Here is a 13,754-nt window from a genome sequence, read left to right on the forward strand (position 1 = left end):
GAAATGATGGGTATTGAGGTAATAGGACTGACCTATAGAATAAAGATAACATGAGTCACATCAGTGCTGCTATAAAGTGCAATGTCTCGAAAGAAAGTAAAAACAAAAACTCAAAAATGAAAAGTGTCCTCGAGGAGTTAACGTTCCCAGTTTTCACATATTGTTTGTCATTTTCTTGTAGACTACTACTAAGGCTATGTTCACACTACGGAATGTCTGCGTGGAAAATCTCTGTGCGGACATTCCAGAGACTGCGGGAATGTGCCATCTCATAGACGGCTATGTATTCTGTGCGGTGTCCGCAAAAAGAATGAACAGGATCATTCTTTCTGCAAACACGAAAATCGGAATTTACGTGCCGGAAACATCTGGCATGAAATTTTTGCCGTGTGCACAGCGCAGCAGAATCCCATTGAATTATACAGGAAACTCCGTGCAGAATTCCAAGCGGATTTTTGCATGGAAATTCTGACGTGTGAACATAGCCTAATAGATTTGTCCAACACCACCAATATGTGTAGTTAGGTAGACAAAACCCTCCTCTCAGTCTAAATTTACATAAGAACATTCAAGATTTCCATTCATATTTTCTATAGAAGTAAAGATTATTCTTACAACCAGTAAATTGTGGTCAGATTTAAAGGGGTTATCCAGGATTAGAAAAACAGCACCACTCCTGTCCTCAGGTTTTGTGTGTTATTGCAGTTCAGTTCTATTAAAGGGGAGCTTGTGATGTCATAGCACCACCCCCTCATGATGTCACGCCCCGCCTCCTCAATGCAAGTCTATGGGAGGGGGCGTGACGGCTGTCACGCCCCCTCCCATAGACTTGCATTGAGGGGGAGGGGTGTGACGTCATGAGGGGGTGGTGGGGCTATGACATCACAAGCTCCTGGCGCTGGCTCCAGCGTTTGGAACAGTTTGTTCCAAACGCTGAGCAGCGGAGTACCCCTTTAAAGTGAATGGAGCCAAGTTGCAATACTAGACACAACCCGAGGATAGGTGTGGTGCTGTTTTCGGAAGAAATAAGCTCGGTTTATATATTCCTGGATAATACCTTTAAAGTAGTACTCCGGGATAGAAAAATGTATCCCTATCCTAAGGATAGGGGATAAGTGTCCCATTGGGGGGGTCCAACCAATGGGATTTCTCCTTTACAACGCCCCAACTCTCCTCCTGAGTGGGGCGTGTCAACCATGGCAGAAAGTTGTGACCAACATGCCCCCCCCCCCCTCCATGAATCTCTATGGGAGGGCTGCATTCAGGTATCTGGCCCTCCTATAGAGCTGCATGGAGGGGGCGTATGAGCCACAGCTTTTTTGCGGGGATCAACATAGCTCTTTTTATGCAGAGAACCCCCGCAATAAGACACTTAGGATAGGGGATACATTTTTCTATCCCTGAGTTCTCCTTCAACCCCCCATCTGTGGTGACCTTTACTTACCTCTGCTGAGACTTCCCTGAGACTGGTCTCTCCCTTCCCGGTGGGGTGCAACATGGCAGAGGAGTTTATTAAAAGATCCAGGCTCCCATAATGTTGTGCTAGCACCTGCGCAGTGTCCTGGACATCCCTCTGGCTGGTTACATCTAGTCTCAGGATACTGAGTCCATCTGGGTGCTGCTCTTTCAGGGTCTGCAGATCTGTGGCTGACTGGGGGTCTCTACATGTTGCTATCACTTTGGCCCCGTACCTAGAAGATAATAGTAACTTGCAGAAATGGAGACCGATGCCTCGGCTGCCCCCTTGGATCAGTGCTATCCCCCTGGCCATGCTTACAAGGTGGAAGGAAGGAGCTCTTAAGTAGGCCTTGCAGCTGCTTATGAAACTTCAGCATTGCATAACATAATCTTCAGCACCACCTTGTGGCCGGCTATCAAAATGTCATTCCCTTGACAAAATTAAGAATAGTTTTTCTTTTTTTTTTTTTTTCTTTTAAGGATTTAATACTTTAGCAAATTTGAGGTACCTTCACACAGAAAAGAAATGCAGCTGATTTACAACAGTGGAAAATCAGTAGCTTATGACTATGTTCTTACAGAATCTTCACATGGATTTCCGAATTGAAATCCGCACGGAAATTCTGCATGTCTTTTAAGCCTATTCACTTCAATGGGATTCCGCAGTCCGATTCACACAGCAGAATTTTCACTACAGAAAATTGTGCATTGAAATTCTTTCCTTGTGAGCATAGCCTATCCATATGATAAATCAGTTGTTTCAGATTTGCCCCTGCAGATGTGGTAGATGCATCATGGGACCCCACTTGTAAGTGTGGTAGCCTGGGGGATGTAGGGTATGGGGAGTGTAGCTGTGCAGGTATTAAAGGGTGCTTGTTAACCCTTGCTATTCGTGACGCCAGGGTGAGGGCTCCTCAATAAAGCTTTTCCTACCGCCGCCCTTCCCAGGAACGATAGGGAGGTAGATGATTATAGGTTTGAGGAAGTGAGTAATAATGGATTGTCCACAACCGGAAAGCTTCTGTAAACTGAAGATTACTGAAGATTTTCTGTACACTTAATTAACATAACAGTCTCTGATCAATACAACAGCTTCCTTTTGGAGATTGACAATGGTTGGGACTTCAGCTTTAAAAGTCTTTAGTCTATTGCGCTGTTCCACAGGATTTAGGGGAATTAGTTGCGGTCCAGTAGTCACGCTAGCATTAGCAGGAATTAGAGTAAAACTCACGATTTTTGGTTCTGCTGAGGCCGTAGGTTTTGAGGCCTAGCGTGTCTTTGAAAGTTGCGTAGCACACCGTCCTGTTAGTCCGACATCCACGAGAGCAGCAACCAAAGAGAGTGATAATTGGACGCAGCTCCCTTATATGGGCAGGGGCTGGACTAACGCTAATTGGTCCAAACGGATGTCAATCACCTTTACAGAGATTTGTGGGTAACACGTAACCCAAGGACCTCCTAAGGTCCTGCAACATATCATAGAGGTTACTAGCATGGTCACATGACCGAAGGTCCTGCGACGCTGAACAAGGTAAGTATTATACAGGGTGAGCCATTTATATGGATACACCTTAATAAAATGGGAATGGTTGGTGATATTAACTTCCTGTTTGTGGCATATTAGTATATGTGATGGGGAAAACTTTTCAAGATGGGTGGTGAGCATGGCGGCCATTTTGAAGTTGGCCATTTTGAATCCAACTTTAGTTTTTTCAATAGGAAGAGGGTCATGTGACACATCAAACCTATCGGGAATTTCACAAGAAAAACAATGATGTGCTTGGTTTTAACGTAACTTTATTCTTTCATGAGTTATTTACAAGTTTCTGACCACTTATAAAATGTGTTCAATGTGCTGCCCATTGTGTTGGATTGTCAATGCAACCCTCTTCTCCCACTCTTCACACACTGATAGCAACACCGCAGGAGAAGTGCTAGCACAGGCTTCCAGTATCCGTAGTTTCAGGTGCTGCACATCTCGTATCTTCACAGCATAGACAATTGCCTTCAGATGACCCCAAAGATAAAAGTCTAAGCGGGTCAGATCGGGAGACCTTGGGGGCCATTCAACTGACCCACGACGACCTATCCACTTTCCAGGAAACTGTTCATCTAGGAATGCTCGGACCTGACACCCATAATGTGATGGTGCACCATCTTGCTGGAAAAACTCAGGGAACGTGCCAGCTTCAGTGCATAAAGAGGGAAACACATAATCATGTAGCAATTTCACATATCCAGTGGCCTTGAGGTTTCCATTGATGAAGAATGGCCCCACTATCTTTGTACCCCATATACCACATCATACCATCAATTGACAATGCATTGACAATCCAACACAATGGGCAGCACATTTAACACATTTTAGAAACTTGTAAATAACTCATGAAGGAATAAAGTTACATTAAAACCAAGCACATCATTGTTTTTCTTGTGAAGTTCCCAATAAGTTTGATGTGTCACATGACCCTTCTCCTATTGAAAAAACAAAAGTTGGATTCAAAATGTCCAACTTCAAAATGGCCGCCATGGTCACCACCCATCTTGAAAAGTTTCCCCCCCTCACATATACTAATGTCCCACAAACAGGAAGTTAATATCACCAACCATTCCCATTTTATTAAAGGGGTTATCCAGGAAAAAACAATTTTTATATATCAACTGGCTCCAGAAAGTTAAACAGACTTGTAAATTACTTCTATTAAAAAATCTTAATCCTTTCAGTACTTATGAGCTTCTGAAGTTAAGGTTGTTCTTTTCTGTCTAAGTCCTCTCAGATGACACCTGTCTCGGGAAACGCCCAGTTTAGAAGCAAATCCCCATGACAGGTGTCATCAGAGAGCACTTAGACAGAAAAGAACAACCGTAACTTCAGAAGCTCATAAGTACTGAAAGAATTAAGATTTTTTAATAGAAGTAATTTACAAATCTGTTTAACTTTCTGGAGCCAGTTGATATATATATATATATAAATATATAAAAGTTTTTTCCTGGAATACCCCTTTAACCCCTTAAGGACATAGGGCGTAACAATACGCCCCCGTTTCCAAGTCCTTAAGGACCGAGGGCGTATGGATACGCCCTGAGCATTTCCGGCCCCCGCCGCTAGCTGGAGCGGAGCCGGATGCCTGCTGAAATCGTTCAGCAGGCATCCCGGCATATCGCCCAGGGGGGTCATTATGTCCCCCCCATGTCGGCGATTGCCGCATATCGCTGGACAATTCAGTCCAGCGATCTGCGGCGGATTCCGGGTCAATCGGGTCTCCAGTGACCCGATGACCCGGAATTACTGGCTGATCGGGGCCGTCAGGGCCACCTCACGATCGCCCTGATTCGTCGGCCGGATTACCGGCCGACCAATCAGGGCGCCTGCTGCGGGTGTCACTCCCGCAACCCGCTCCGCCCCTCTTCCGGAGTACGTGAGCGGGTGCGGGAAGACGACCCCGGGTGCTGGGGACCCCGATACCCGGCGTCCCTGTTGGGATCGGGGCCCCAGGAGCGACGGCGGCGGCGAGGGACTGACCTGTGCGGCAGCATTGTGGAGCAGCAGCAGGAGGTGAGTGACAGCCTCCTGCTGTTGCTTAGCAACAGCTCCCAGCATGCTGCTGGGAGCTGTAGTTATGCAACAGCAGGAGGCAGACCACCACAACTCCCAGCATGCCCTTATGGGCATGCTGGGACTTGTAGTTTTGCAACAGCTGGAGGAACATTTTTCTATGGAAAAGTGTACCTTCAGCTGTTGTATAACTACAACTCCCAGCTTGCACAATCAGCTAAAGTGCATGCTGGGAGTTGTAGTGGTGCATCTGGTGGTTGCATAACTACAACTCCCAGCATGCCCGTTGGCTGTCGGTGACTGCTGAGAGTTGTAGTTTTGCAACAGCTGAAGGCACACTGAGTTAAGTAGCAAACCAGGGTGTCTCCAGCTGTTGCATAACTACAAACCCCAGCATCCCCAGCCAAAGTAGTATGCCTCCGGCTGTTGCATAACTGCAAGACCCAGCATGTCCTTCCGCTGTCCATACATGCTGGGGGTTTCAGCTTTTGCAACAGCTGAAGGCACACTGGTTGCAAAACACTGAGTTTACAACCAAACTCGGTGTTTCACAACCTGTGTGTCTCCAGCTGCTGCAAAACTACAACTCCCAGCATGCACTGATAGACCGAACATGCTGGGAGTTGTAGTTTTGCAACAGCTGGATGTTTCTCCCCCCCAATGTGAACGTACAGGGTACACTCACATGGGCGGAGGATTACAGTAAGTATCCGGCTGCAAGTTTGAGCTGCGGCAAATTTTCTGCCGCAGCTCAAGCTGCCAGCGAGAAACTACTGTGAACCCCCGCACATGTGACTGTACCCTAAAAACACTACACTACACTAACACACAATAAAATAAAAAGTAAAAAACACTACATATACACATACCCCTATAAAAAAAAACCTCCCCTCCCCAATAAAAATGAAAAACGTCTGGTACGCCACTGTTTCCAGAACAGAGCCTCCAGCTGTTTCAAAACAACTACTCCCAGTATTGCCAGATAGCCACTGACTGTCTAGGCATGCTGGGAGTTTTACAACAGCTTGAGGCACCCTGTTTGGGAATCACTGGCGTAGAATACCCCTATGTCCACCCCTATGCAAGTCCCTAATTTAGGCCTCAAATGCGCATGGCGCTCTCACTTTGGAGCCCTGTCGTATTTCAAGGCAACAGTTTAGGGCCACATATGGGGTATCGCCGTACTCGGGAGAAATTGTGTTACAAATTTTGGGGGGTATTTTCTGCTATTACCCTTTTTAAAAATGTTAAATTTTTGGGAAAACAAGCATTTTAGGTAAAAAAAATATATATTTTTTTACATGTACAAAAGTCATGAAACACCTGTGGGGTATAAAGGTTCACTTAACCCCTTGTTACGTTCCCTGAGGGGTCTAGTTTCCAAAATGGTATGCCATGTGTTTGTTTGTTTTTTGCTGTCCTGGCACCATAGGGGCTTCCTAAATGCGGCATGCCCACAGAGCAAAATTTTCTTTCAAAAAGCCAAATGTGACTCCTTCTTTTCTGAGACCTGTAGTGCGCCAGCAGAACACTTTTCACCCCCATATGGGGTGTTTTCTGAATCGGGAGAAATTGGGCTTCAAATTTTGGGGGGTGTTTACTGCTATTACCCTTTTTAAAAATGTTAAAATTTTGGGAAACCAAGCATATTAGGTTAAAAAAAATAATTTTTTTTACATATGCAAAAGTCGTGAAACACCTGTAGGGTATTAAGGTTCACATTACCCCTTGTTACGTTCCCCGAGGGGTCTAGTTTCCGAAATGGTATGCCATGTGTTTTTTTTTGCTGTTCTGGCACCATAGGGGCTTCCTAAATGCGGCATGCCCCCAGAGCAAAATTTGCTTTCAAAAAGCCAAATGTGACTCCTTCTCTTCTGAGACCTGTAGTGCACCAGCAGAGCAATTTTCACCCCCATATGGGGTGTTTTCTGAATCGGGAGAAATTGGGCTTCAAATGTTTCTGCTATTACCCTTTTTAAAAATTTAAAATTTTTGGGAAACCAAGCATTATATGTAAAAAAAAATTTTTTTTTTTACATATGCAAAAGTCGTGAATCACCTGTAGGGTATTAAGGTTCACTTTACCCCTTGTTACGTTCCCTGAGGCGTCTCGTTACCAAAATGGTATGCCATGTTTTTTTTTGCAGTCCTGGTACCATAGGGGCTTCCTAAAGGTGACATGCCCCCCAAAAACCATTTGTCGCTCCTTCCCTTCTGAGCCCTCTATTGCGCCCACCGAACAATTTACATAGACATATGAGGTATGTGCTTACTCGAGAGAAATTGAGTTTCAAGTGAAAATTTTCTCCTTTTTACCCCTTGCAAAAATTCAAAAATTGGGTCTACAAGAACATGCGAGTGTAAAAAATGAAGATTGTGAATTTTCTCCTTCACTTTGCTGCTATTCCTGTGAAACACCTAAAGGGTTAAAACGCTGACTGAATGCCATTTTGAATACTTTGGGGGGTGCAGTTTTTATAATGGGGTCATTTATGGGGTATTTCTAATATGAAGACCCTTCAAATCCACTTCAAACCTGAACTGGTCCCTAAAAAATAGTGAGTTTGAAAATTTGGTGAAAAATTTCAAAATTGCTGCTGAACTTTGAAGCCCTCTGGTGTCTTCCAAAAGTAAAAACTCATAAATTTTATGATGCAAACATAAAGTAGACATATTGTATATGTGAACCCAAAAAAATGTATTTTGAATATCCATTTTCCTTACAAGCAGAGAGCTTCAAAGTTCGAAAAATGCAAAATTTTCATTTTTTTCATCAAATTTTGGGATTTTTCACCAAGAAAGGATGCAAGTTACCATAAAATTTTACCACTAAGTTAAAGTAGAATATGTCACAACAAAACAATCTCGGAATCAGAATGATAACTAAAAGCATTCCAGAGTTATTAATGTTTAAAGTGACAGTGGTCAGATGTTCAAAAAATGCTCTGGTCCTTAAGGTGAAAAAGGGCTCGGTCCTTAAGGGGTTAAGGTGTATCCATATAAATGGCCCACCCTGTACATTTCTATACATTCACATACAATATAGCTATAATTACTAATATATACATTTATTAACATTAAAGCTAGACTTAAGGAGAGGCGACTAGGGGCTGTCCCACCTGAGGAACCCTACCTGAACTTAGTTACTCTGACTTTGGGGACCTCTACACTAGGTACTGGATACAATACGGTACTGGGATACCACAAACCCCCTTACTTAAGATAAGTCGGCCTCAACGTCAGTCCCCTAAGACAGAGGGATGAAGTGAAGGTCCGGTACAACCTATAAACCTACTTAACATTTACTTTTGGTGTACATACATTGGTTTGGGTAAACTCATGAACAGGGTTGGTTAGTTCATAAATTTAGTAACAGGATAATATTAGTCACAAGAGATCCATCCTACTTAGCATTTTTTCTTCTCTAGCTCACTAGACAATTGCAATCTCACTATACATTTTTTTTTTTTAGGTTCACTAGACAATTGAAATTTCACTATACATTTGTGCCATATTAGCTACCTGTTTAGTACACTGGAAGTATATTGGCTTGCCTGAGGCTTTCTACCAATAAAGCTGGCTACTAGGGTCTATTGGCTATGCACTCCTATCCCTAGAACACAACAGATAAACCTTTCCTAGGTTACCTTTAAATACATGCATTATTTTTAAGCTAGTAAGAGTGTCTACTGGCCAGGCAGAACATCTCGCACACGTATAAGAACAGAGAATTAGTGTACATGACAGTGGCAGGAATTGGAAAAATGACATGAGCTACAATTCCCAAGGCATTTACTTTAGTGTGGGATACATTTTTGTTTGTTTGGTGTACTAAATTTTAAGTGAGGTAAGTACACCTAAGTGATTGTTTTGTGAAGTACTATGTGTTTAGTACTGTGTGTGAAAGGTCAGTCTTGATATCTTAAGGGTAGCTTCCCTTGTGTGGACCTTTGAGAAGGTGTTAGTGATGGGTGACAAAATTGTTATTCCTCTGCCGAGGAAGCCACCTACTAGCAACTACTACAACACCTATTATATACATTTTTATGTACATGTGTACAATAAACATTTACATTTAGTTATTCTAGCATAAATATTTATTAAGCACTCCAACAGGGTTCAGGTGCATTCACCTGATAAGTGCAACTTTCGCGAAGAATGTCACATTACGATTGAGGTATATACATGTAAACGTGCGTGCAAGGATCAGCAGTCCACCTGCACTAAGAGTCTAAACTTTCTCGGCTACAGCTATTAGCCGGGCACACACTTACAAATCTCCTACCTCTAGGAGTCTCTTGGTCTAAAGACCAGGCACAGAAGCTTGATGGTTACGTTTCAACTTGAACAGTCTTAGCATAGTCCTGCTAGGCAATTTTCTTGAAATTGTTGCAAACAGTCTGTGAAGACAAAAATAAAAAAATTATCACAGCAGAATAAGTGTCAGCTTAGAAGAAACTCTGGCGATGTCGTGCTGCTCTTGGCCAAGAGCCTCTACCGCTCTCAGGATCACGAGCAGGCAAAGAGTTAATGTGGCTCTCCCACACCACATTGGTCAGGGTAGAATGTGACACAGAAGGATTGAGGTTAACAGTTGGTGCTGGTTGATTCCGGACCTTCTGTGATTACTCCGGGGTGCGGTCCTCGACCCCAGGAGATGCTGGTTTAAAGCCCAGCATTGGCTCTTCCAGTGTCCAGTCTTGTTGCAATAACTACAGACAGGCTTTTGAGTCCCAGGGGGTCATACAGGGGGATAATTAGGCGGCCTGGTGGGACGAGGGGCAGTCTCTTTGGATGCCGGGGAATTAATTCTCCCCACCATTTCTTTCACAGCTTTAGTTAATTGGTCAATGTCTTGTCGGACATGTTGCAAGTCATTAGCCCAGGGACTAGAGGGAGGTGACACAGCAGTCGGCTGGGGTGCAGTCAAGGCCCCCAAGGGTTCAGTAGAAAGGTGGCTATTCTCTTCAGCTTCGGTGCTGGATTCAATGACCTTAATGGCCAGTCTCTTGAAGGCGGGAAAAGCCATATCGGGGTTTTGAGCTGCCAGCATCCTGAGTTGGGCCTTATCCCACTTATTCTGGGCCCCTTCTATGAACCTGTCCATCAACACCTGGTTAACCTGATCGGTCGTGATGCCGTCTAACTTTTGTACTGCTTCCAACGCATTCTGCAGGGCCACAGCATAGGCCCGAAGAGTCTCGCCTGGTTTCTGTCGTCGCTCATACAATCTTAAACGTACCTCAGAGGGGGAGTGAGACTCGAACACTTGATAGAGCCTCTCAAAAATCTTCTCCACTGTAGCCTTGTCGGCCGATGGCAATGGGCGTACTTCCTCCAATGCAGGTCCCTGCAACTGTCCAGTAAGTAACTGCACCTGTAGATGAGGGGAGAAAGCATAAAAAGCTAAAAGGCTGGATATCTTCTCTTTGAAGTTCCTCCGCGTAAATGGATCCCTGCTATAATGTGGGAGAACAGGGTTCCCCAAAAAAACAGGAGTAGCCGCGGGTGCCCTGGAGGTCAGAGCAGCAACTGAAAATGAATCCAGTTGGACCTGCCCTGCTGGCTGTACTGGTTCCCCTGAAGAAACCACTGGAGCATCACCATCTTGCTGACTAGGGGGTCAGGTGATGCTGGGACAGGCACCGGAGCAGGGTCTGGTGGTGGAGCAGGTCCTGGAAGTGGTACTGCCACTGTGGGATCCGACATCTTGGCAAATGGGATTGTCCCTATAAATGAAGCTCAGGAACATCGGCCCCTTTAAGAAACATAATTGTTCTCTCATCTGGAACTTGAGTGCGTTGTAGGAAATGAAGCAGTGGAATGACGTCGTTCATCCCGTAATCCTGGCGACTGACTAATAATGTGGCTTCCTCAAAGGGCCTGAGCAAACGGCAGGTGTCATTTTGAGCTGCCACTGGTTCACATTGAAGTTACACAGGGGAGTACCCCTTTCCGCTTGGATCATCAAGAAATCAGTGATGGCTTTTCTTTGTTCGTACAGTCGGTCCAACATGTGTAGGGTGGAATTCCAACGTGTGGCAATGTCACAAATCACACTATGTTGTGGGATACCGTTCTGACGCTGCAGCTCAAGGAGGGTGTGCTTTGCGGTGTACGAGTGGCTTTCAAAGTTTCCTTCCCATCGTTACGATGTTTTGCAAATGGGGGAACACTTCAGGAACTGCTTCACAACCAGATTGAACACATGTGCCATGCAGGGCGCATGGCTCAGCCTTCCCAGTTGCAGCACGGCCACAATGTTCTTCCCATTGTCAGTCACCATGGTTCCCAATTCCAGTTTCCGTGGAGTAAGCCATGCTCCGATTTCTTTACGAATTACTTTTAGCAGTTCCTCCCCTGTGTGACTCTTTTCACCTAGGCAAACCATGTGAAGAACAGCATGACACCGCAGTGCCCTGCACACATGGTATGCTGAAGGGCCACTGAGACTTGTCTGGGCAGTGGAGGCTGAGGACACGGTGGAGGATGCGGAGTTGCACACTCTCACAGGACCAACGGGCTGAGAACATGGAGGAGGAAACGGCGTGATCTGTCCAAGTTGCTGTTGTGGCTGTGCAGGAACCACATTCACATGTATTGTCCCTGACTGTAGTTACAGCTCCAGACTTCGGCGCTGCTGTGCACTTTGGTACACACCGACAGGCTCAAGGACTGGCCCACCTTCTCTTCCACAAAATTGTGCAGGGCTGGTACTGCCTTCTTCACAAAGAAATGACGGCTTGGCACTCTCCACCTCGGCTCGTCAAAAGCCATCAGTTCTCTGAAAGGTGCAGAGTCCACCACTTGAAAAGGGAGGAACTGCAGCACCAGCAACTTAGACAGGAGCACATTCAGCTTCTGTGCGGTTGGATGAGTGGGCGCATACTGTTGTCTCTTGGACATGGCTTTGTGGATGATTTGTTGGCGGAATGGCTGACTAAAAGTGGGAGGAGCAGGATCTGGAGTGACAGTAGGAGGGTTTGACACACAGCTCCCTTTGGCTGAGGTGGTGGAGCCTTGGCTGGTTGAAAGAGGGAGTGGCGTGCCACTGGGTGATGCAGCAGGCTTCACTACTACATCGGAGCCACGGTTCTCCCAGGCCACTTTATGGTGGCGAAGCATGTGTTAACGCAGGGCCGTGGTGCCAACATTGGGACCCTGGCCACGCTTCACCTTCTGCCGACATATCTTGCATGTGGCCATGTGAACCTCCTCCGGATGCTTGATGAAAAACTGCCACACCGCCAAGTAGCTGATTTTCCCACCGACAGTCTGCACTATTTGACTGCTACTGCCGCCGTCTCCAGGAACCCCTGTTCCACTACCTCCCGGGAAGGTAGGCTGCCGCGAAGCCAGTGGTCTCGCCCAGGCACGTTTGGCTTCACAATTTCCACTTCTGCCTCCACGCTGACTGACAACCATGCTACCGCCTTGCTGGCTGTGCTGATGCCTAACGAGCAACCTTCAACTCTCTTCTCCTGATGATGATGAAGCCCCTTCTGCACCCAGCTCCCAATTGCTATCGGCTTCATCATCATCAACAAGTGTTTGCACGTCACTGATGTCCTCCTCAGGTGTCTGCTTCAGGACCCTGAACCCTGGCAACACCGCCTCCCACGTCACTCTCCTCATCACTACTTGCCCGCCTAGCGAAGGGAGCAGCAGATGTCTCCTCCACTTCTTGGCTGGGCAGTAGCTGCTGACTGTCCTCTATTAGATTGTCCTCAGTGAATAGTGGAGCTGAACCCACAGCATAAGATACTTCTGTAGGAGAGGGAACAGCATAGGACAGAGGAAATGGGAGGACAAGGACTGCTCCCGGGCCATGCCAACTGAGGGTTGTGTCTGAGGAACCCACCGACTGTTGATTGGGGGTGTCAGATGTCACTTGTGATGAAGTGGATGAGCGTGTTAACCAATCGACGACGGCAGATGGGTTGCTGGTCGAGACACGACCGCTAGCTGATAACGGAAGCTAACGCCTCTAGCTGCGACTCCTGCTGCCACTCGCCCCTAGTCTGCTGCGACCTCTGCCTGAAGGATTTAGGCCTCTGCCACTCCTCTGTGCACGTCCTGGCACTTCTCTGCCTGACATACTTAGCGCGTATATGAGGGGATTACAATACGCTTCACTACGCTTTAAACAGTATTAGTCTAGAACAGCAGCAGGTGTGCACTTTTGGCTGTCCTTTCACAGTATCTAGGCCCTTGACAGATTAACAGGAACAAAATAGTACACTACTTATATGTGGTATGTGGTATGCACTGATGAGGGCAGAAAAATGCTCTATAGTACACTTAAAAAGGTATCTGAGAACAACACCAGCCGATGAGTACTTTTGCCTGGACTTTCACAGTATGTAAGCCCTTGACAGATTAACAGGTAAAAAATAGTACAGTACTTAGATGTACGTATGTCGTATGCACTGATGAGGGCCCAAAAATGCGCTACAGTACCCTTAAAAAAAACTTTTTGTAAAACACCAGCAGTACACAACAGTGCTGCAGCCAAAAAAAGCTGTGTACTAAACACAAAAGTGTCACAGACTATTAGGAATGGACTGCTGGTTATTATACCATCTACAGACTAGTATAACCAGTAGATGATTTTTTGTGGAACAAAGACACTGAATTGCGCAGAAAAATTATTCCTGCCTCTTCTGCTAAGGTTTATGAAGTTGATGCAGCTTGTTGAAATGTATGCGGCAACACACAGCTATGTGCCCCTCTCTGTAAT

General features: G+C 45.7%; 1 protein-coding gene across 2 annotated transcripts in view; it reads right to left on the bottom strand.

Annotated features, from left to right (window-relative positions):
• Positions 1–13,754, bottom strand: part of LOC130282164 (uncharacterized) — a 77,218-nt gene that overhangs the window by 17,962 nt on the left and 45,502 nt on the right. The window contains exon 1 of one of the 2 annotated variants that reach the window (XM_056530133.1): positions 1,445–1,829. The exons of the other annotated variant lie outside the window; for it this stretch is intronic. Within the exon in view, the coding sequence (XP_056386108.1) occupies positions 1,445–1,771 (327 nt within the window). The 5' untranslated portion in view covers positions 1,772–1,829. Of the gene's footprint in view, positions 1–1,444; positions 1,830–13,754 lie in introns of those variants that run through there. 2 annotated transcript variants of the gene reach the window in all.

Source organism: Hyla sarda, chromosome 7 (genome assembly GCF_029499605.1).
Source record: "Hyla sarda isolate aHylSar1 chromosome 7, aHylSar1.hap1, whole genome shotgun sequence".
NCBI lineage: Eukaryota > Metazoa > Chordata > Amphibia > Anura > Hylidae > Hyla > Hyla sarda.